The 24252-nt window shown below is 36.5% G+C and overlaps 1 protein-coding gene across 1 annotated transcript in view; it reads right to left on the bottom strand.

The window, feature by feature from the left end:
- Window positions 1-24252, bottom strand: part of LOC121867031 (signal transducer and activator of transcription 5B-like) — a 93353-nt gene that overhangs the window by 48208 nt on the left and 20893 nt on the right. The window contains 5 exon segments of the mRNA XM_042366773.1: window positions 6535-6769; window positions 15445-15603; window positions 20097-20196; window positions 20461-20607; window positions 23445-23556. Of these exon segments, the coding sequence (XP_042222707.1) occupies window positions 6535-6769; window positions 15445-15603; window positions 20097-20196; window positions 20461-20607; window positions 23445-23556 (753 nt within the window).

Here is a 24252-nt window from a genome sequence, read left to right as displayed (position 1 = left end):
ATATGCATGTCTAAAGCATAATGACAAAATGTTCACCCTTTCTGACACATATTACAATAAGATCAGAACACAGTTATCATTAAATATTTAAGTAACCAACAACCCCTACATCTCAGGTGTCAACACCTTTCATCAAGAAAAAAACAATACAGTAACTGAATATAACATGAGACGACGTTGTAATAAATGAAAATAGAGTTAAAAACCTGACAAGAGAGGCTGCAAGAGACCATGTAAAATGGAAAGCTACCATCAAGTAATCATGGATAACCCGCGTAAGTATCGAAAATGGCCATAAAGTGGTGATGATGATCAGGCTGTGCAGATCATGTGGAACATATACTTGCCTGGATTTTTTATTTTTTTTTTACATGCCCTGACAAATTTTTGGAGGTACAGTAGCTAAAACAACTATCTGTGCAGATGGGGATCGATATGCTCCGAAATTTGTTTCCCACAAAGTATGCACAGATAGTTGTTTTAGCTACTGTACCTGTACAGTAATTTACTTGCCCAGATTTTTAAGGAAAACATTAAATAAACATCTGAAAACATTAAAATTTATTGTGTATGACAGATCACTTGTGTCCGTCTAAATGGTGTCAGTGATGGTAACCCTTGTCATGTGATGTCATAACACCTGCAGTGTGTGCAGGTGTGTGTGTGTGGGAGGGGGGGGGGGGGGGGGGGGAGCACCTGTGATCACCTACCCATAATCTGATGGCAATGGCAGTAACACTTGCCATATGAGGTCATAACTCCTGTCACCTCACGACCACAGCCTCTCTCAGCTTGGTGGTTCCTTAGAAATGTTGACAAGTTGACCGACTGACAAGAGAGGCAACTTAGCGTCTTAATGTAGAGGTAAATTATTTGCACCTCACATATGTCACTAATCCTGGCACAATACAGTGTACTGTACACTGATAACCTCCCACGTTAAGCATGTATGGTGAGGTGGTTACACAGCATCTGATAAATTCTTATCCAGGTATTTAACTCTCACAATATCAACTTGTCCGCAAGGCAAGTGCCAGACCACTTGAGCATGAAAAATCACTTGCCGGCCCCTAATCTGGGAATGGTCGAGCAACTGGGCTCTACTAATCTGCACAGCCTGATGATGACACCAATTTGTGATTAAACCAGCTTGGTGTTACTAGTCAATTGCATTATTCTAATTTTGAACAAAACTGCATCCCGGTGTCCAAAAAATGGTCAATGGAAGCCATATCATCTGCAGCTTCATCTACTGAAAAGATGAAAAGAATAGTAAAACCTCGATTAACAGCTCACATATGGGGGGAAGGGGCCAACGGATAATCTGAAAGGTCGGTTAATAGTAAATAAAGACTACGGAAATAAAACATACATTTTTAAGGTACCTGTACCTATCCCTAACCTACCTCATTTAAGTCCCTCTATTCATTTTTGTTCATTTGCCATTCATATTTCAATAGCATTTGCTTTAAAACATTAACCACTTCAGTAAATAAATATGAACCAGCACAGAAACCGTGAATAAAAAAAGGAAAAGTCAAAGAACATAATACTTTAATTACAAAACTTTTCTGAATGAAGTATACTGTACGGCACATAAGCAATATCCAAAAACCGGAGAAAAGAATAAAATAGTGTTTACAGTACCATAATCCTTCCATGAATGCCTGTACAGTAGAGCCACTGTGTTGTAGTTTTATGTAGACCATTACTTATCTGAATCACCCTCGTCTATTGACATGACAAGTGGATCATCGGCATGATTATTCGAAGCATCAGCTGAGGAGGAGGGTTGAGGGCTAGCTGAGGTAGAAGGCCCAGGCTCGCTTGATGATGGTGTTTTAGAGGGTTTAGGTTTAAAGAAAGTATCAATCTTCACCTGTTTGAATTTTTGATTTTGCCCTTTTATAATCAACTCTCAATGTACGTAAATGTTCGTAGTGCAGATGGAAGGCAGGATCATTGCTGTAATCTATGTGTCCAATTATACGGTCGATCCAGTCATGCATATCAAACAGCTTTTCACCTTTAAAGTTACTCGTCTCAACATCATCATTATCTTCATCATCGCCTTGATTCTGAACACTGGCAGCAATTTCTGCTTCTGACAGTATCTGGTAACCAGGGTCGCCATCATCAGCCTCCAACCATTCACTGATGTCATTAGAACAAACTTGATGCTCCCCTGCAAGACGTAAGCATTCACAAAAATCATCATTTTCAAACCCCTCAAAATCAAACTCAACTTCTTATTCTTTCAAAAGTTTTTTCAAGCAATTTTGCAAGGTTGACTGCTTCATATTTTTCCATGCTCTGGCTAGATTAAACACACATGACTTCATGCTATATGAGCGTATGTTTTCAAGTGTACGCTCACCTCGCTTATCCTCTTAACAGCAGCCTTGATACATCAGCTGGATATGAGATGTTGTTTTGGGAGGCATAAACATACACTTTATTTTGCCGTCGCTGCTGGTCAAGCTCTCAACATCTGGATTCGCAGGAGCATTATCCAACAAAATAACGGCTTTCACATCCTCTGGCTTCACTTCCTTTTCTTCTATTTGAAATTTTCTTATTTCAACTTCAGTTTTCAGAAACCAGTCCAAGCAAATATCGCGGGTGAACCAAGCAGAAGGGTTATTATAATAGTACACTGGTAATTTATGCATTACATCCTTTAACAATCTAGGCTGCCTCGACATCCCCACCATCGCAGGTTTCAACCGATGTGAGCCATCAGCGTTGGCGCAAAATAGCCCAGACACACTCTGTTTATTCAATTTCCGACCAGGTTGGCTAGAAGATTTCTTTTCCGCTTGTGTGTTCTTTGGAACTGCCTTCCAAAATCACCCGATTTCGTCTGCATTGTAAAGCTGAAATTTTTCAAATTTGGCAGACTGAATGAGTTCGTTCAATTTCTCACAAAAAGGCTCTATAACCTCAAGATCTGCACTGAGACTCTCACCACACACGGGCTTATTACTGATGCCATGGCGTTTACGAAACCGCCAAAACCAATCAGAACTAGCCTTGAAATCTGCCGCACCGCGATGCTGGGCGAGACGTTCAGCAGCATGCTGGATGTCACAAACTAAAGGTAATTTTTCTTTTTAATAATAAACCATTCATTGTTATTTAAGGTCACGAGAAGTTTCCAAATGTTCCTATATTTGTTTAAATAATGAAGAAAATTTTATGTAAGAATCTTGTGGCAGCTGTGGTTGTAGTTGAGTTGCCAATTCATAAATAAAATTTTCTTCATTATTTACGCAAATATACGAAAAATTGGAAACTTCTCTTGACCTTAAATAACAATGAATAGTTTATTATTAAAAAAAAATTACCTTTGGTTTGTTTAATATTTATCCTGACAGTGATACAGCCAAAAAGAGATCCACCAATCACAATCACCTTTATATACAGCCTTACTTTACCAAGTATTGCCAGGTAAAATTGCGAGCATGAGACCCAGGATGGGGTTGGTGCATCTTTGGCTGACTGTACATATTGCTGGCAACACATAAGAATGCAGGAGTGTACGGTAGAGACAGCTAACTTACGGCAGCGTTCGTGCCATGTAGACAAAGCAGCGGGAATTAAGAATGGCACAATAACTCATCAGGAGTCAAAAGATTTTTTTTCCCCAAAAAGAAAGTATCACCAATTAAATAATGGGAGTCAATGTATTACTATGGTAATATAATTATTATGGATGTTGGCTTAGCATTTCATACTGTTTCACTTTGTTTCCAATCTCATCTGATTTCTTTTAAGCACAGAACAGGTACAGTATATAGTATAATTGTTACTGAGACTGTACTGTATGTATTTCACTTATTATGTTTATTATTGGCTTATAAGCATGGTGAACACTAAAAATTGTCAATAAAAACATGTTATGTAATGGGAACTGGGAGTCTAGGGGAAAATGCAATTCAATTTATAAAAGGATTTTAAGGAATGGAACCCTTTTGTAAATTGGGGAATGCCTACTTATAACAATTACCTTAGCTATCCTTTTTCTGACTCTCTTCCTGACATTTACATTATAGACAATATATTCCGTCTTTTTCTCCCTCCAAATGTATCCTATGTCCACAGGGACAATTACTTTATCTGGAAATGAGATTTTGGCACTGTTTTGGATAAAATTGGAATACAAATTTAAATGGTTTGTCAGAGCGCTGATGTGAATTGTGAAAGTAGTGTGGAGGTGGTGCATACAACATGGGTTAATCCATGAGCAGAGTAGACTAAGGGTTAATGCTTATGATATTTTCTTAGCTATTTTCATTCCTTTTGTAAGTATTAACCAGTTATAAACATTTTAAGATAAATTATTGAATTGTTAAACATTTATCACAGGAAACAAAGAAAAACAACAACTATGTTAAGAAAATATGAATTAATGATGCAGCAGACTATCATGTTTGGTGCACTCTGTCACTAAGTGTGGTACTGTTCAAAGTAGTGATGGTGGAAAGAAATTTTTTAAACAAAGGTTAATTTGAAGTGATGCAATTAAAAGTGGAATGTGTTCCTTAAAGCGGCAGCACAGTGGGCACTTTTCCTTTCAACTGTGCTGTGCCAACAAGGGTCTGGCCAACAAAACAAAGTCATTTTCGTCACACTGGGATGTTTTGTTGATACATCTGCCCAATGCAACCAAAACAACAACAAAGCATCTAGACAAGGTTCGTCATGAAGCCCATTACAACAGTTGAGGCCTTGCAGGATTGTGCTACAGTTCTTCAATTGCTGAAGCAAGTATGGCATCTGCACAAGCTAAAGAAGCCATCGTGAAGTTTGTTTACAAGCGGTGGTGGCTGGCTGGTCAAAGAAGACCTTTAATAATGAGTTAATAACGCGAAAGAATTCTAAAGTAACGAATAAATATTAACATGTCATCGTTTTATGTGTTATATTTAAAAATATTTTTGTTTAATGATTCAGTTAAATTTTTATTTTAATATTCAATACCTAATATGAAGGTCATTTGAGCACAAATCCGGCCAGCAAAGCTCGCAGTCAAACCATTGTCCATTTCTCGCAACAGGTGAAATCCTGCTGCTTGCTGGGCTGTCAGACCAGCGGCCAGCAAAAACAGCCAACATGTTGGGAAAAAGGTGCCCAGTGTGCCGCCACCTTGAATTTGTAAGCAACAGTTAAAGATTTACTATAGTGGAGGTTGGAAAAGGTTTTTACATTTCCTTCCAAGTTTTTAACTCTGGAAACTCCCACATCTCATAACTCATTACAAAATTTTCAGAATCTGCTAAAGTGATTTTTCATAACTCAAGCTTTCATATCTTGAGGGATACTTGTAACTTGTATTTAATTTATATGAGCAAGTATAATTATTGTACTACCATATCTATTTCATTAAAGGTGAAAAAAAAGTAAAAAAAAATAAATAAAAAAATATTTATTAAGTATTCCCTTATTCATGTAATATTACTATACAGTAGTAGAATTATTATTTCTCTGATTTAAAAAAATATATAAAAATCTCCAGATTCACAATTGTTTGGTTAATATGTGTGTTCAGGTGCTTGTTTAAAAGTACTTTTCGCATTCCAATATCTTTTACTTATCAGTCCTGCAGTTTCCCCATTACCAAATTTTTTCATTTAAAATCAAAATACCTATGTAAGGACTCAATGAATCAACATGAGATAGTACAGTACTGTGGTTCAGTTTTAAAAATGCTGTATTTACTTCTACAATGCATCTGAAAGTTTATATATACAGGTGCTCCTCTATTTAAGAACGTTCAACTTACACACTTTCAGAGATACAAACATCATCACTGAGGGGGTTACCTGCCAGAACAGGTGTTTAATGTGGATGAGACTGGATTATTTTGAAGAAAATTCCAGATAGAACAAACATTACCTAAGAGGAGAAGAGTGAGCCAGGTTTTAAGGCTGTATTAAAGGGTATAGCTGTACTAAATATCCATAATCATTTATTTTTTTACAATATGTTTGGTATCTACAAGAGTAAAATTGGACTTACAAACAAGCCTCAGGAACGTAACTCGATCATAAGTAGAGGAGCACCTGTATATAAAACTGGGTAAATATAAATAACAAACTGCAAAACAAAAAGTTGGATAAACACTTATGCACAACAGTGAAACAGTTCCTCAGCAGGAACACAAGTGGAGTGAAAGACTGGTATTGTCAAGATAGTCTAACCCAAGGAGGTTGAATGGATGGAGGCGGCACCCACTGCCTCAAGTGAAGTCACTGAGTGTGAATGATGCCTTGACTAATATGGAAGAGCTTTTCTCTCAGTGACTTCATCTTCCTTGGTTCATCCCTCTATAATGTGCATAATAAATAAAACAATAGTATAAACCCTGCAGAGTTATCTACAACCAATGTTTGTTCGTAAGTAGCTGCAGCAACTGTGGCTGTGTTGCCCTCACCATGATGGCGGCCTGGCTTCACACGTCTCTGTTACATACACAGCGAACACAGCCTCCATCCATTCAACCTCCTTGGTCTAACCTAATTACATCCCTACCTGATGGTATTCCATGGTTCCTGTGTTATTAAGAATTTCTCCTGACTGTTCACCTTTGTTCATTTGATCATTCTTTAACAGTGCATTGGCTTGTGCTTCACTGATGATGGATACCCGAACCTGAGGGGGTGTCATGTTCACGTTGAGTTTGCCACCCACCAACAACCGTACTGTTGCTGTAAACCGGGTGTTTGTTTTCATCACTTGGGGTGGTTGTTTCTCAATGATGAATGTGCTAAAAAGAGAGTGTATGCAGATACAATTAGTCAATAGCTTCTTCATTATCATTACAAACTGTGTGTTGTGAGTACATTAAGTCTAAATGTTGCAGATACTTGCTAAAACAAGTTATGTTTGGCATGCAGAAGGCAAATTACATAAACTAAAACACTAGTTGGTAAGAAGACAGTACCCTGGTAACTGTATGAGGAAGTACATGGGGTAAAGTGGGAAAAACAGTGAAAGACATACTGAAAATAAAAGAATTGATTCAAATGAAAACCGAGTACGTATAGTACATATTTGGGTTGTGTGTGTCCTACATATGCCTGTTGTCTTAAAACAGGAGAAATATTTTTGTGTAGTACATATATATACAGTAGGTTCCTTAAATTTTGGATGCATTCTTTAATAAAAATTCAAACATTAAAAAACTCAAACTACGAACACTGGATAAAATGTGGCCCTCGGAAAATTGTTCCCAAAGCCGTAATTTTCCTGAAAATTCTGAAAAACTTCCCCGATTCTCGGAAAATTCCAGGGATGGGGGAGGTTTTTATGGGTTTGAGAGATGAAAATCAGGCACATTTTCTGGAAATTCCAAGAAAAATTTTCCATTACCCGGAAAATTACGGGGATGAGGGATATTTTTCCGGGTTCGGAGATGATGTAATGGGCAATTTCTGGAACTTCTGAGAACATTTTTCTGTTAAACCGGAAAATTACGGGGATGAGGGATATTTTCCCGGGTTCGAGAGATGATGTAATGGGCAATTTCTGGAACTTCCGAGAACAGTTTTCCGTTACCCAATATATTGAAGTCCAATTTATTGAGGTTTTACGTACAGTAAGATCTCATGCTTCACGCGGTATCATTTCGAGAGCACTACCTAATATAACCGAGTTTTGTATTTGGCGTAAAATATCGTGAGTTTCGTGAGATCCAGCCAGCTGAACGCTGTAATATTTAATGTTGCAGCATAAGTATGTTTTTTGGTAACTGGCCAGCCGCACTCTCCCTCCCCCCGTGTGACGTCAGGGAATACAGGCAGCAGCCACGCACTTCTCTTGAGTCAGTTTCATGACTGCCCGGATGAAATGTGTCGCCTTTATACTGTACCAATATATGTGAAGGATACAGTAAATAAATATAATTATAATAAGTAAAATAAATAAATACTGGGTTGCCATTTGGCAATCATCTCACGGTACACGAGACGGAAAAGCTGGCCACCGTCTTGTATGATGTCACAGCCCTGATACCAGTTACTCCCTCGCCATCCTACCGATCGCCCGGGCTGCTGTTGTGTGCCTTTTTTGGTGGTGCTACCAACTGTCGAGTCAAGATAATGGCCTCTACCTCTACTGGGGGTCCTACTGGTGCCGATGGGGATGGGAAGACCCACCTAAGCGGTCAAATAAGGAAAAGGTAAAGCGGGACTATCATAAGGGAGTTAAGTTTGCCAAGTACTCGATGCAGGATAAGCAGCGTGTGATTAAGTTACTTGAGGAAAGCCTAAAAACTAGTGAGATAAGAAAGATTACTGGTTTTCCGGAAAGCACAATCAGGTCAATAAAGGCAGAATTTGTATCATTTGGAGGTTATAATCAGGAAAATCAGAGGTTGATGTAGAGTGGCCAGTCTATACTGTTATTTTCCCCATTAGTTTTTGGATTTGCATTTGGCAAATTTGAATTTGGCGCAATCTTTCCAGTCTATATTACTCGCGAAATACAATATATATACACACAGCGGTCCCTCCATTAACGAAAGGTCCAATTAATGAAATTTCGGTTTACGAATTAGCTCCGACAAGGATTTTAAATTCCATTAACGAACAATACTTTGATTAACGACAGCCTTACGAGAAACACGCTTTGTTGTGCGCATCAGCTGATCGGCTAGTCCGCCAATACAGTAATTGGTTCTATGTTTACATTCGTTACCAGTGGAGTAAATATCAAGAAAGTTGTGCTCTTGAATATTTTTGCATTTTTTATATTAAAATTATTGGTCATTCTAATTTAGTTAACTGTTGATAATATATACAGTACAGGGAACAGTTTTTGTGTGCCAATCAGCTGATCGAATCACCAACCAACGCTTATCAGTTGGTTTACAGTGGAGTGAACACCCAGTTTGTTGGTCTCTTGAATATTTTTGCATTTTTACATTAAAATTATTGGTCATTCTGAAATTTAGTTCACATATTGATAATATACAGTGCAGAAATTATTATGAAACATGAAGAAAGCATTAGAACCAAGGCACTTTGTAAAGGTATATGGCATGTCATCATCGACTGCCTCTACAATCAGCTGTTTGATATGTAAACAAAGCTGCCACGAATACGACATACACACCTCAAACTAAGTTAAAATATTGTGTTCTATTGTTTTTTATTTATTATTATACAGTACTCCATACTGTACTGTACAGTACTGTATTTAGTTTATATTTAATGTTTTGTTAATTTTATTATCGGTATACAGTACTTTGTACAGGTGCTCCTCTACTTACGAACGAGTTATGTTCCTGAGGCTTGTTTGTAAGTCCAACTTTACTCTTGTAAATACCAAACATATTGTAAAAAATGAAAAGATTATGGATATTTAGTACAGCTATACCCTTTAATACAGCCTTAAAACCTGGCTCACTCTTCTCCTCTTAGGTAATGTTTGTTCTATCTGGAATTTTCTTCAAAATAATCCAGTCTCATCCACATTAAACACCTGTTCTGGCAGGTAACCCCCTCAGTGATGATGTTTGTATCTCTGAAAGTTTGTAAGTTGAACGTTCTTAAGTAGAGGAGTACCTGTATATATACTTTTTCTGTGAGTTGGAACCAATTACCCAATATTCCATTGAAATAATGGATTCAGTTAATGAAATTTCCGGTTAACAAACGACTATGTGGAACCAACTGTGTTCGTTAAACGCGGGACCAATGTATATACAGTTGTACCCCACTTAACGCAGTCAATAGAACCCAGAGGGTCCCGTGTTAAGTGAACAACAGAACATATGGGATTAATTCCAATAGAAACCGGCCCGACCCCCAAACTCCACTTTTTGAAGACACATAACTATGTTGTAGTAAAAATAACATCTTAATTTTATGATGGTACATGCACACAATTAATACTTAAGAGAAATAGAGAAATACAGTCGCCAAGTTAATGTCCATTCAAATAATGGACTCAACTCCCTCCCCCTCTCACACTACACTGCCGGCTCTTCCTTCTCTGAGAAATTTTTGGGGGAAAACCACTAAATTTTAATCAATAATACCTCAAACTAAAGTTAGGATAATACAATTGACATTGCTGGATTCCTTGTAAGACCAGGAATATTTTGAATATAAATGTCATATATTTTGCACAAAAGATAACATAGTTACCCAGAGAAAAAATTTTATCTAAAATTTGTATGTCTAATGCAAAATATATGATGTTTATATTCAAAATGATCACCAAATTATAAGAATTCCAGCAATGTAAATTATATTCTGACCGGGTAATTTGTATGAATTTTATGAGCTAAAACAAATATCTTCAGTTAATAAAAAAAAAATCATCTTCACGACACTATCTGTCAATCAAAGTACCCCACCTTGCCTCCCCCCTCTTCCAACCGCGCGGTCAGTCCCAACCCTCCCCCCCACCCCCACCAATCCTCCCTTCAAGAGATGTGGGGTGAAAAAAATAAATTTTAACATTTTGTATTAAATAATACCTCAGATTAAAGTTAGGATAATATAATTGACATTGCTGGATTCCTTGTAAGACCAGGAATATTTTGAATATAAATGTCATATATTTTGCACAAAAGATAACATAGTTAATTTGAGAAACATTTTTATCTAAAATTTGTATGTCTAAAGCAAAAATATGATGTTTATATTCAAAATGATCATCAAATTATAAGAATTCCAGCAATGTAAATTATATTCAGACCGGATAATTTGTATGAATTTTATGAGCTAAAACAAATATCTTCAGTTAATAAAAAAAAAAATAATTCTTCACAGGGTAACAGATGGTCGGTCGGTCCCTCCCTCCTCCCCACCCCCCACCAACCGTCCCAAGGAGATGTGTGGGATAACCACTAAATTTTAATAAATAATACCTCAAACTAAAGTTAGGATAATATAATTGACATTGCTGGATTCCTTGTAAGACCAGGAATATTTTGAATATAAATGTCATATATTTTGCACAAAAGATAACATATTTACTCAGAAAACATTTTATTTAAAATTTGTATGTCTAATGCAAAATATATGATGTTTATATTCAAAATGATCATCAAATTATAAGAATTCCAGCAATGTAAATTATATTCTGACCGGGTGATTTGTATGAATTTTATGAGCTAAAACAGGCAGTCAGGCAGGGTGTGGGTGGGCAAATCTAAAATAGCTCTTAGCGACACTCACCGCTGTGATATGTGGAAAAAAATACGTGCAAGTGAAAGTTCACTTGGCAGGCACTGGCGTATATGGATAAAACGCTGGTAAAACCGCTGCGAGGGTAATACTGTATATGTATATATGTATGTATGTATGTATGTATATATATATATATATATATATATATATATATATATATATATATATATATATATATATATATATATATATATATATATATATATATATATATATATATATATATATATATATTTTCATTAGCCCAAAACACGGATTTATACATAATCAACACTAATTACTGTTGAACACGGCCATGCCATGACTGTGACCGGGAACGCTAACTGCTGGACCACCAGGATACTAAAAGCAGTCCTAGACTCTGTTATATTTCACACAAAGCCTGTTCAACGTTTGGCGGCGCCGCGGAACCTCTAATGGGGACTACCCATCACGTTGATGGTCAGAGTAACGCGTTTACCAAATCTGTCACAGTCATGGGCTGTGGGCCGTGGGTTCAATCCTGGTGGGTTGAGGTGTTGATTGTATATATATATATTGATAAAATCACACAGGAAAAGGGAAACAATGGAGCACCTTAGCTTCTGTCTTTATTCAAGACATCTTCAGAGGCAACTGAATTACATTGACACAGAGAGGCTTAAATATACAGGGTGACCTTATTAAACATGAGATCAGGTCATAATCATGACATCCACTAATCCGCACACCAACACCAACACACACGTAGAGGGGCTTAAGAGAAAGGGCGACGTGACTAGTCAAGTTAAGACAGGTCAAAATATTGATAAAACTCAAGAACACAATGAACCATGTGAATTAATAAGTTTTGATGTAATTTCACTTTTCACTAGAGCAGGGGTCACCAAACGTTTTTCACAGTGGGCCGGATAACTGAAAGAATGACGAGCGCGGGCCGCATAATCATTCTGTTCAATACTTGCACGAGCCGGGGAAGGACTTGGGATGGCGCGAAATAAGCAAACATTACAATAAACAAGAAAATCTAGATACAATAATTTAAAATTGAAAATAGTAAATTTAAGGCACATAGCAGTCAGGAGGTCTCCTTACGCGTGAAGATCTCCTAGTATTCTAAACATAATATTTAAATTTAAATTGTATCACAACGTCTCGTGTTCCATACGTTTTATCAAGCAAATTCAAGTACCGTCGGCGGGCCTGATGAACTGACGTCGCGGGCGGATCCTCGCCCGGTAAGTTTGGCGACCCCTGCACTAGAGTATCAGAAAAACCTACTTTCATTTCTTAAAGATAAATTACAACTGTTAGATTTGACTATTGAACATGATACTTTCCTCAAATTGATAGAGTTATGCGTAACTGACAATGTGTTTAGAGCAAATGGGAAGTTCTACAAGCAAATATTTGGCATGAGCATGGGTAATTGTCTTTCTGCTCCTCTAGCCTGTATTTATATGGAGTTTTTTGAGTCTAGATTACTACCCAATATAGTGGACTTTATTCCTCCATGGTATAGATATGTAGATGATGTTCTTTGTCTTTGGCCTAGAAACAGTGACCCATTGGAATTTTTAGACAAGCTTAATGATATTGTCCCTAGTATCACATTCAAAATTGAAAGAGAAATAAATGGATCCCTTCCATTCCTTGATATGCTTATCATGAGAAATGGCCAAAACTATAAATTTAAGGTATATAGAAAGCCCACACAGGTAGACAGTTTCATTCACTTTTTATCGAATCACCTTGAGTCTACCAAAATGTCAGTTTTTTCTGCTATGTTCCTAAGATGTCTGCGTATTTGTGACTCTGAATTTATTGACGATGAATTGAAACACATTCGTTCCATTGCACTAAAACTTGGGTACCCTTCAGGGTTTGTTGATCATTGTTTTAAAAGGGCTAAAAAAATCCTTTCATTCTACTCAAACCAGGCAAATTCCTACACTTAAGAATATTTTGACTCTGCCTTATCGCAATGAATTTGTCCCGTTGGTTCAGTCCCTTAAATTATTAAATATTAATGTTGTTTTTAAGTATGACTCGACCATTACCAATATACAGTATTAATCAAGAATAGCCCAACTTTGAATGTAAATGGAAGTGTTTATTGTATTCCATGTAGCAAATGTAATGAAATTATGTTGGACAGACTGGGAAAGCATTGCAACTAAGAATCAAACAGCATAAGTACAATATCAGAACAGCATCTGAAAGCAGTGCACAGTTCGTTCATGTTAGGAATAATAATCATCCCATTGATTGGGAAAAAAGCTTAGAAGTTTACAAATCATCATGTGTCACAGAAAGACTTCTGGTTGAAGCTAGTTTGATTAGGGAATTAAATTCCATAAACCTTAATGATGGTCAGTACAAAACTGATAATATGTTACATAAATTTTCTTGTCAGTGGCCCAAGGTTAAAAATGCTTTGAAAACCTTGGAGCTAGATGTAGGATAGATATTTAGTGGGTCTCATATTTTTTGACCTGACTTAACTTGACTAGTCACGTCGCCCTTTCTCTTAAGGTCCTCTACTTGTGTGTTGGTGTTGGTGTGCGGATTAGTGGATATCATGATTATGACCTGACCTCATGTTTAATAAGGTCAATCCATGAAACTAAAACTCAGGTAACAATCATCAACCTGAACAAATTTAAAAAGGATGGATACATGTAAAAACCCTTCCCAAACATGTCAAACACTAACCAAATTCAAATCTTCAAGCTCTGCAGACTCACCAACAACACTTGACACACATGCTACACATTTCTAAATGCTTCTTTTCCAATCACGTAAACAAACCTATTGCCAGGTGTTTGCAACAATAAAATTAAATGAGTGTTAAAAAATCTACATGTGGATATAAAGAGATAAACATCAACATCTTCTCACATTAACATCAATACAAAACTGGATAACTTTTAATTCTTTGCTATATAACAAGAGTGAAAATTAATTAAACAGCACCATACAACTGTTGCGGTCTTTAGGGAGTTAATTTCATGAAAAATTATACAACTATCTGAACAGGAGATTGAATCTCTTTTCTCAGCCTTACCAAGGAAGACTGTGGCTCATTAACATTGTTCAAACAAAGAACCCTGAAGTTCACAAACTTTAAGTTCCAAAATAAAAATATCTACAGTTTTACCGGGTCTATCATATTACAGTGAACCCTCACTTTACGTGGTCAATTGAACCCACGGCGGCCCGCGTAAAGTGAGAAACGAGTAAAGCGAACAACACAACATATGGGATTAATTGAAATAGAGACCGGGCCGACCCCCAAACTCCACTTTTTCAGACACAATACCTACGTTGTAGTAAAAATAACTACTTAATTTTATGATGGTATGCACACACAATTAATAATTAAGATAAATATCAATAATATTAGGCTTTTTAACACTTACATTAGTAGAAAAGATGGCTGGGCACACGGGGATCGGGGGTTGGTTCCGAGGCAGAGGGCAGATTATTGGCCCTCACCTGTATCACTTGTATCAATTGTATCACTGTCCACCACAGAGGCTTGCAGGGCCTCTTTGTCAAACCCCTCAAAGTCCATATCCTCACTATCATTATCACTATCACTGACTTGGGCCAGCTGTGGTGGGTGGCGGGTGAAGAACTCGGTAATGTTTTGATGACTGGGCGACCTTGTGCGCACCCTGCTCGCGCCGCTCTCCGCATAAAAGGGTACACACACCGTGGAAAGTGAGCATTCCGGTTTTGGCAGGGTACCGCGTAAACATGGAAACGAGTAAAGTGAAACCGCGTAAAGCGGGGTTTTACTTTATCTATTTTGTGTAATGTACTGTACATTCTTTCAATTCCACTCACAGCTTAAAGACAAATGAAAGTTCTAGGTGGTTATGAGTGTTTCCTTCCACATTCAGTACAATAAGAAATACAAAATCTAACAATGATAAATGCTATCACTAACAGTTTGGCCAAATGTAAAAAAGGAATTATATGATGGATGTTTGTGGATGCATGAAAGATAAAATGAGAAAATGGAGAGACCAAAAGAGAATTACCAAGACTGTGCAAAGGATCCTCAGGATCTGAGCAAGGATAGAGATGTATAGAGGAAACTTTATTAAGGATTTTTTCCAGTTGGCAAATGAAAGCCAGCTGATTGCAGATAGATGGATTGATGAACAGAAAGAGATAGTAATGACTGATACTCTGTTTCACAAGTAGATAGACTAATAAATATATAGAAGGACAGAACACCCAAATTACTTACCTTGTGACAAGAGAGGACAAGAGCCTTGTAATGTGAGAGTTCAGAGTGGGCAGCATATCAACGCCTCCAGGTGGAGTGATGGGTATTTTTGTCTGGTGCCGTTCACATTCTTTTATTTGGAAGCGATTAAGCCATATTATTTCTGCTAATGCCTCACACCTAAATAGAAATAAACATACATAAATAAATAAATACAATCCTTCAACAGAGTTATATCAGTCAACACCATATGCAACTGTAGCATCGCTTATATTTTCCAATTACAGGTACAGTAGAACGTCAATTTAAAGCGATTCAATTTAAGATTATTGATTTAAAGGGACACCAACAATTAAGGACAATGTTTTAATTTAAAGCGAATCTTTCCTATTTTGCGCGAGTCGATCTGGTGCATCATATTTTAAAATTCGCGCCTAATGTTTCTCTGGGCACGCTACACTGTCCTAAGGCCAAAGCTGTACTGTACATGTACTCAAAATACTGTACTAAACGATTACTAAAATTTTGTCGAGTGCAAACTATAGCCTGATTATATTCAAATTAATCAATACCTTATAAGAATTCCAGCAATGTAAATTATATTCTCCCCGGTCAGTTCTGTGACATTTTATAAATAAAAAACAAAAACTCAATCTAAAGGACATAAATAAACAAATAAATACTTCACTAGACCTTCGGCACAACTGTCAAACATGTCACCTCCCCCATCTTCCCAGCCAGGGTTTGGTGGTATTAGGGTTTAAGTTTTTATCTTATATAATATCACAAATTAAAGTTAGGTGAATGTAATTTGCATTGCTAGAATCCTTGCAAGACGGCAAATAATTTGAATGTAAACGTCATATATTTTGCACAAGAGAAATTTTTTTTAGCCCTCTGCAATAAAATTAATTAGAACATGTCAGTTCAGTAACATTTTATAAGAGAAAACTTAAAGTCACTCTTAAGGACAGATAAATAAATAAGCACTAGACCTTGGCAGCAACTGTCAAACATGTCATGTCACCTCACCTCACCTCACTCCCCCCCCACTCTTCCCATCAGCTTATCACTAGTAAACAGACAATTTCACGTCCCATAATTTTAGCTATGTTGATTTATGAGTGTTTGTTAACATAATACTACAAAAAACAATGTTCTGTTTAATCTAAGAGATGGGCTGAGGTGCAACTGGGTCGACTCTCAGTCTTTTTAGTATTTTGTGTTTCTCTCAAGTGCCAAACTAAATTATTTCATTGAAACAACACTTCGATTTAGTGCGAATTTGGTTTAAAGCGACCTCCCTTGGAACGTATCTTGTGTTGTATCGACGTTCTACTGTACTGTATATTACAGATAAAAGTATACTGTATGTGGTATGTTTAATCATATGTACAATAATTTAAAAAAATAATTATTGTACTAAAGATCATAAGAATATTATTACCAAACTGACATATTGTTTTCTGTGGTTTACAAATGAACTGTATAATCATCTCTCGAAGAAACTCTAAAGATCTACATAAATTGTAAATCGGTTTGCCATCTATTCATTAAAGAAAGTACTATCTTATGAAGTCTTCTTAAGTTTTTCACGCATAATTTTCCTCGCTCTCCAGCTCTCAGACACTGTCTTTAACAATATGTACAGCACTCTCCAAATAAAAAATATAATACAGTGACCTCGCTTAACTTAACACCTCGCTAACGTAATTTCGACAATCTAACTGCCTTCCATATGATCTTCAATTCGGGTCAACGAAAAAATTGTTTAACGGGTTCTTACGAACTCGGATCTCAACATGTTGCTTTTCGCTTTGCACTGACCGGCAACCAGCTTTTAGTATCAGTCCGCCAATACATTTATCGGTTCTAGGGCTTAAATTCCTTACTATTTTAGTAAATATCAAGAAGTTTATACTATTCAATAATTTTAAAAGTTTAATATTCAATTTTTTAGTCATTTTAACAATTATTGAACATAACTGAAGGTAAAGTGACTAGTTTAATGCGCAGCATCCAGCCTCTTAACACAGCAAACAGGAGTTAGTCTCTCTCTGTTTTCACTGGAGGTAACATCTTGCTTGAGACTTTCTTCAACTAAACGCTTTTTTCTGTGTTTCCAAGCAAATTATTGGTCATTTTGAAATATATTTTACATATTGACAATATATAATGCAGTGCAGTGTTGATTTAAAGAAAATAATCTTGAATTACGCCAAGAGAGCTAAAATTTTATGGGTGAAATGGCGCCATGGGGTGACTTCTCTTCCACCCCAATGCCTTCTCTTTTTCCTTCTCCTCCACCCCCATTCTAAATCCCATCATCATCATCATCATCCAGGAGCCTTCTACATACACACCTCAAAGTAAGTGAACTTTTCTACCATTTTTGTTGAATTTAGGAAATTTTCGGTGAGCTGGAACCAATTACCCAAAAACCCATTGAAACAATGGTTTCGGTTAACGAACGACCTTCTGGAACGGATGAGTTCGTTAACGGAGGGGTCACTGTACTATAATAATAATATAGGGTTTCCCATGCCCCATACTTAACATCATTGTCTCAAAATTTACCTGGAACAACTTTTAACTCTTTTACTGTTGTTTTATTGAGGTTCTACACCCAATCCTTGTAAAAATAAAAAGAGAGAAAGCATCGAATCCAATATTTGCGTGTGAACCAGAAAATGTATTTACTCATGACTGTCAGGCGGTGTTGAAATTGTGACAGCAAGTGGACTGCCTGTCTATACTGGCCAACATTCAATGTGGGCCCATTGTCTGCACTGATGCTTATTACATTATTTCCTTCAACTTTTTCTATTGCATTTAATTTGCTTTCAGTACAAAAATATAACTATGCACATTCATTGTTGGCCTTACATGAATCAAGCTTGTATAAATATCTTTTACTGTATATCCTACAAAATGTATTGAAGATACATTACACATAAAACATACATTGGCAGATATTTTCTTAAAACAACCCTCTTCCATTCATTTGTTCTACCTTTTCTAATGCTTGTTTTATAACACCATTTTTGCAATGTGTAGTTATAAGTATAACTTCTAATATCACTTGATATCATCATCATTTTATGGCCACTTTCCAAGCTACATGGTTTAGCAATTACTTTATGGCAGCTCTTATGCTGTGGTATTGCAACTTCTCTCTATCAGGTCCTTTACCCTGGTTTCTTACAGCTGATGAAAGTCTGGTCTATGCTGTATTTCCTGAGATAGTGTATAGGTAGTAGGCAGCTACTAAACAGGGAGGCACTACTGCCTGGGAAGATATTGGAAGAATAATGTATAGTCTAATGGTAGACCCTGCTGCCATATGGCACCATGAAAATTGTGACCAAGTCCCAGGTTGCTGATCTGATTTCGCCTACTCACAATTACAGGGTCTCAATTGTTTCTCTTACTATTGACAACACAACATAAGTAGTCCCCGTTAATCTAACACAATTGCTCCAGAAGGTCACAACCTAAACCAGTTTCAATGGGATTTTGGTAATTGGTACCAGCTCACTGAAAATTACATACAAACTAAAAATAAAAGTAAAGTACACTTACTTTGAGGTGTGCATGTAGAAGGCTCCTGGTTGATGATGATGATGGGAATTAGAAGTGGGGTGGAGGAGAAGGGAGAAGTGAAGGCAGTGGGGTGAAAGAGAAATCACCCCATGCTTCATCCATTTCACCCATAAAATTTTAAGTTCACTTGGTGTAATTCAAGATTATTTTAAATCAACACTGCACTGCACTATATATTGTCAATATGTTAAATAAATTTCAGAATCACCAATAATTGTACTGTAAAACATAAAATAGTTTATGTTCAAGAGTCTCAAGCAAGATGCTTCCTCCACTGAACAGAGACACAAACTGACGCCTTCTGGGTGAGTCAAGTGGCTGTTTGGCATGCTAAAAACTAGTTCCCTGTACTTCAATTATGTTAAATAATTGTTAAAATGACTAAAATTTTAATATAAGACTTGAAAATTATCAATAGTACAACCTTCTTGATATTTACTCAAATGGTAACTTAATTTAAGCCCCAAAATCGCATTACTGTATTGGCGACTAATACTCCAGCTGGTGAGCAGGTGAAAACATGTTGACACGATTTTGTAAGGATTTCGCTAACCCAATTTTGTTCGTTAATCGAATTGAAAGATTCTGAAGGTAATTCGCAACCAAATTCCAGTAACCGGGGATCACTATACAGTACATATATAGTGTTTCTCATTTTAAAAATTTTTTCATTTTTGTATTTATTATTATTATTACAGTAAGTTGTTATTATTATTATTCTCATCATTATTAATTTATTATTTTATTTTCAAATTTTATTTTTTATTATAAATTTTATTTACTATGAATTAATATATATATATTACACTCTCGCCTCAGGCCCCAAGGGTCAGTGACCTGTGCCCGGTGGGCTAATCCCCATGAAAAAAAAAAAAAAAAAGACAGTGCTTCAGTACCTGGGTTTGTAGTGGTGAGCAGGTAGGCCATCCCATTCAGTTTAACCCAACAGCTCATAAGGTAATTGCAGCTACTTTATGCAAGCTTATAAAATGGCTGTAAAATGATGATGATTAAGACAGGTTAACATTACCTTGCAACAGTGATGATATAAAAAATCATAATCACGCCACCAATCTTGTATCTGGTCAAGTTTATTCTGGTTAAAAGGTTTTCCATTTCCTGCCATCTGCTGTTCCCGCTTCCAGTTAATAAGTTCTTCATCCAGAACTGCTGCTTGAGATTATTTAGACGGTCTATGGTTCCTTTGTGTTTTCAGCCAGGTCCATTCGTCAGCTGCAGCAACCCTGACACCTAATGATAAGAACTTTCACTACCAAGACATCCCATAACACAATAAAAAAATCACAAATTGGTCAGGCTGATAAAAGAACATTAAAAAATTTATTTGCAAAGGAATTAACAAATTACAATTGTAAATTGTAATATAAATAAAATGGAGGATAATTAGTTTTATTGTGTTATTCTGTGTCATACCTATAATGGATCTTCCTATCAAATTCACCATATACATTATCATTACCTTCTGAGCCAGTTGTTCACTCAACATCTTTACGCCTCTCAAACTCTGTTCGAAGTTCTCATTCTGTTGTGTTCTCTGACCTTGAATGTGAGAGAGATGTGCTGCAACAAATAAAGTAAGTAAGAAATACAACTAAATACTTTTTAGATAAAATGCCGAGTACCGTGCAAAGAAATGAGAAAGACATAAAGTTTTTTAAACCTTTTCAAGTTTACCCAGAAAACTGAAGTTGTGCTGGACAAGGATCTGAATACAAGATAATATTCTTGTCATGCAACACAGTAAAATTAAATACAAAACTAGAAAACATTGCAGACTTCAGGTAATAAGAAATTAAAATTTATATGCTGTATACTATATAAAAATTATATAAAAATACAATGTAACATAGTACGACTCACAAGGGTGTGTGATACCTGGAGAAAAATATGAAGGAGCAATTTAAAGTGCATTACAGTACAGCATATAGTGGGTCCAACTGTACATGGGCAGTATTTTTAAAGGGTTGAAATCTGTGCATGTTGGGGATGAGTGGGGCACCTGTTGTCTTAAATCATGAAAAAAGATTTACCAATTAGTACTCAATAAGCATTGTACTTACCAATTAGGTAGTACTAATAAGCTATGCAATGCCTGTATTAGGCTAAGCTCTTAACCTAACGGTAGGCTAATCTTACGACACGCCCGTAGGGTAAGGTACTGTAGGTCTATCGATAAGTTTCTTTCTTGTAGGCTAGCTTGCCAGCAGATTCCTTCTTCTGTACTGTACATCAATGGCATAATGCCATTCATTTATGGATTCATATGCCACATTACTCCAGTAATTATACTACTGCAGACAAATAAACATTCATTTCACACTCACATTGTATGACCAGTCTCAATTTTTTATTATTTAAGGTGATACACCAGTAGATGGCATTGTTGCCAAGTCGGAAATTGAATTTCAAGTTACTAGCATTTCTCTTTTCAAACATTTTTACCGTAAGTAAAGCAAATTACCGTAGCAAAGAATGTAAAGATCTAAAAACAAATAACTAGAGAAAGAGGAGCAAAACAAAAAACAAAATGCAGTTTCTGACTTGCAACACTTGGTCGGATCAGTCATGCTATAATGCGTCATGCATGTGAATAGATATATAACTGAAAGTGTTTCTAATCCCAGAAAATACCGGAATGTGAGGATTCAAAAAGAATAATGTAAGGGAGTAAAATCTCACACTGGGTTTATATTTTGCAGGTTTGAGGAGAGACGCTGCACCACTCTTAATAGTGTCATTCACCTGTTTGCTGTGTCTTATGCTTAAATACTAAAGACAGTGTGAAGACAAAACATACAGTATTACAAAAACTAGTCAGTTGGTATTGCTAGCTACTTAACACTAGCTAACATTACTTCCAAGGCTGTTCCCAATATGATAACAGTGAATTCTACTCTAGAGTAATGTAATATTTACTTCTAGGTTATATTATATAATCATATCCCATACTCAGGCCTATCAGTATCCCTCAAACCTAAGGGTAGAATTGTCGTCTTATATAATTAAAAGAAAGTTTGGGGTTGACCCATACACTAGATCAACTTATACATGTACATACAGTACTGTATGCATATCCCTGACACCTTGATCCTCCAGTAACTCTTTCTTAAGGAGATGCCACACACTCTGTCAACCTAACATTCTATCTACAGACAACCTTCACACCTACATGTGTTAAATCTGAATTTAATAATATTCAACAAAAAATTATATCTTAATTTGCATACACACATGGGATGATTTTTTTCTTCAGAGTAAAAAAGAGAAGAAGAATTTAGTGCAAGGAAGGTATTGTAAGAAATAAAATATAATTGTTGTCATGGTAAAGCTTAGGTTTTATGAAGGGTATGAGTGGTTTCCTTCCAATGTTTTTCTGGTGATATATTTTATGAGTTGAAGTGTTTTTGCTCAGAATCCCATACCCCAAACCATTCCAAATGGCTTCATGCCCATCAAGTGCTACTGATGCTAGTGTCGGAAGCAAACATAAGACCATTAACCTAGCTACAAAAATGGAGTTTTTAACCCATTTTGAAATGTGGAACGTGGTGGTAGAAATAGTTGCTACCTAGGTTTAAACCCCTCACAACAGTGCGCATTATCCGGACCAATACGACAAGATTAAGGCTAGTGCTGAAGTGGTAGTTTCCGAGTGCAACAAAGACAAGTAGTACTCGGTTCTTGTTGAAAAGATGGAAAGATGCTGGCTAGGAATGAAGGATCAGAACTCAATGCAATTCCCCCTGTGAGCCTTATGGTTATCCAGCATAAAGCAAAAATCCTTGTTTGACTACCAGTAGAGGGTGAAAGATCAAAGGAAGAGAACTCTTACGACAGCCGATGATGGTTTAACGTTTTAAGTATTGTTATAACTTTCATAACATTAAGATGACTGGAAGCTGATTGTTCAGATATATTAATGTCCGTGATATTCCCCTGAATTAAAAAACATTATCCAGAAGGAGACTACTCGCTAACCAACGTTGCAATTGTTGGGGCAACTTAGATGTCTGATTACAGTTAGAACATCCAGATCAATTGGAGTGATGTTGAAGTTTCCAACTGTCTTTATGGTTGGTAAAACATGCCAGCAAGTGAGGTCAAGTCAGTCAGCATGAGTGGGTATGTGTGAGTGCTTGTGTTTGACAAACGCAAGTTTTGTTACTCCATCCATTTTCATCCAGCAAATGTGTTATTGTCAATTTGTAGGTGAAAGATTTATCCTCAATAGATGTAGTAGAAGCAAAAGGTAACAATAACTCCTTGGAGGCAACCGTGATAAACTAAATTCTCGCCAAAATATAAGATTATGTTATGGTAAAGACAGCATGTTAAAGCATGGCTAGGTTTATTACAGTGATGAAAAGGGAATACCAATACCGTAGTCCACAAAAAACGTAGCTGTGCTTTCTTTATTTTATTCCCCCGAGGAGTCCGCTTCTCATCGCACTCCAGCATGCCTGAAAGTCCCTCCGCCTCAATCTTAGAGCACTGAGACTCCGCCATTCCCTAGTAATGACACAGAATTAAATTTAAACGGGTTGCATTTATTGAGCAACAGATATGTCTGATTACAGCAAATGCCATATTAACAAAGGTGAAAGATTTTATCCTCAATAGATGAGGTGAAGCAAAATGAGTAAAAACACCTGGAGGCAACCACTGATAAACAAAATTCTCACTTCGTAAAAAGCTTAGTAACAGCAGGTGTAAGATTGATGGAAATGACAACAAACGAATAACCAAGGAATGACTGTAATATAAGTTACATGTTTTTTACATACCAGACTTGAACTATATAGGAGAAAAAATAATTTGTGTTAAAATTTATCCCTTATTTTGTATAAAAGACCAAATTATAGTAATATACATAAGTTCTGCACTGCTTAATACCGTTTGTGTAAGCCAATAACTACCCCCATCACCCAAATACCCCCACGCCACCACCATCCCCACGCCACCTACCTCATTCGCTTGCATCACCTACAAACCCCAGTAAGCCCACAATACCCCTCTACCGCATTAGTAAATGTAACCTTCTAAGAACCAGCAAATACGTATAGGTATAATAAGCTATTTTTATTCCCAATATTTTTTGAGGGGAGAGGGGAGATAAGTCGGAATTTGGGATCAAATGGCACAGAACCCCATACATGGCGAGTTATCAAAGTTTTACTATTCATAGTAGAGAGGTTCATAAGAGAA

This window comes from Homarus americanus, unplaced genomic scaffold, assembly GCF_018991925.1.
Source record: "Homarus americanus isolate GMGI-L3 unplaced genomic scaffold, GMGI_Hamer_2.0 scaffold48226, whole genome shotgun sequence".
Lineage (NCBI taxonomy): Eukaryota > Metazoa > Arthropoda > Malacostraca > Decapoda > Nephropidae > Homarus > Homarus americanus.
Note: the sequence above shows the minus strand (reverse complement) of the source record. Positions and strands in the feature narration are given on the sequence as shown.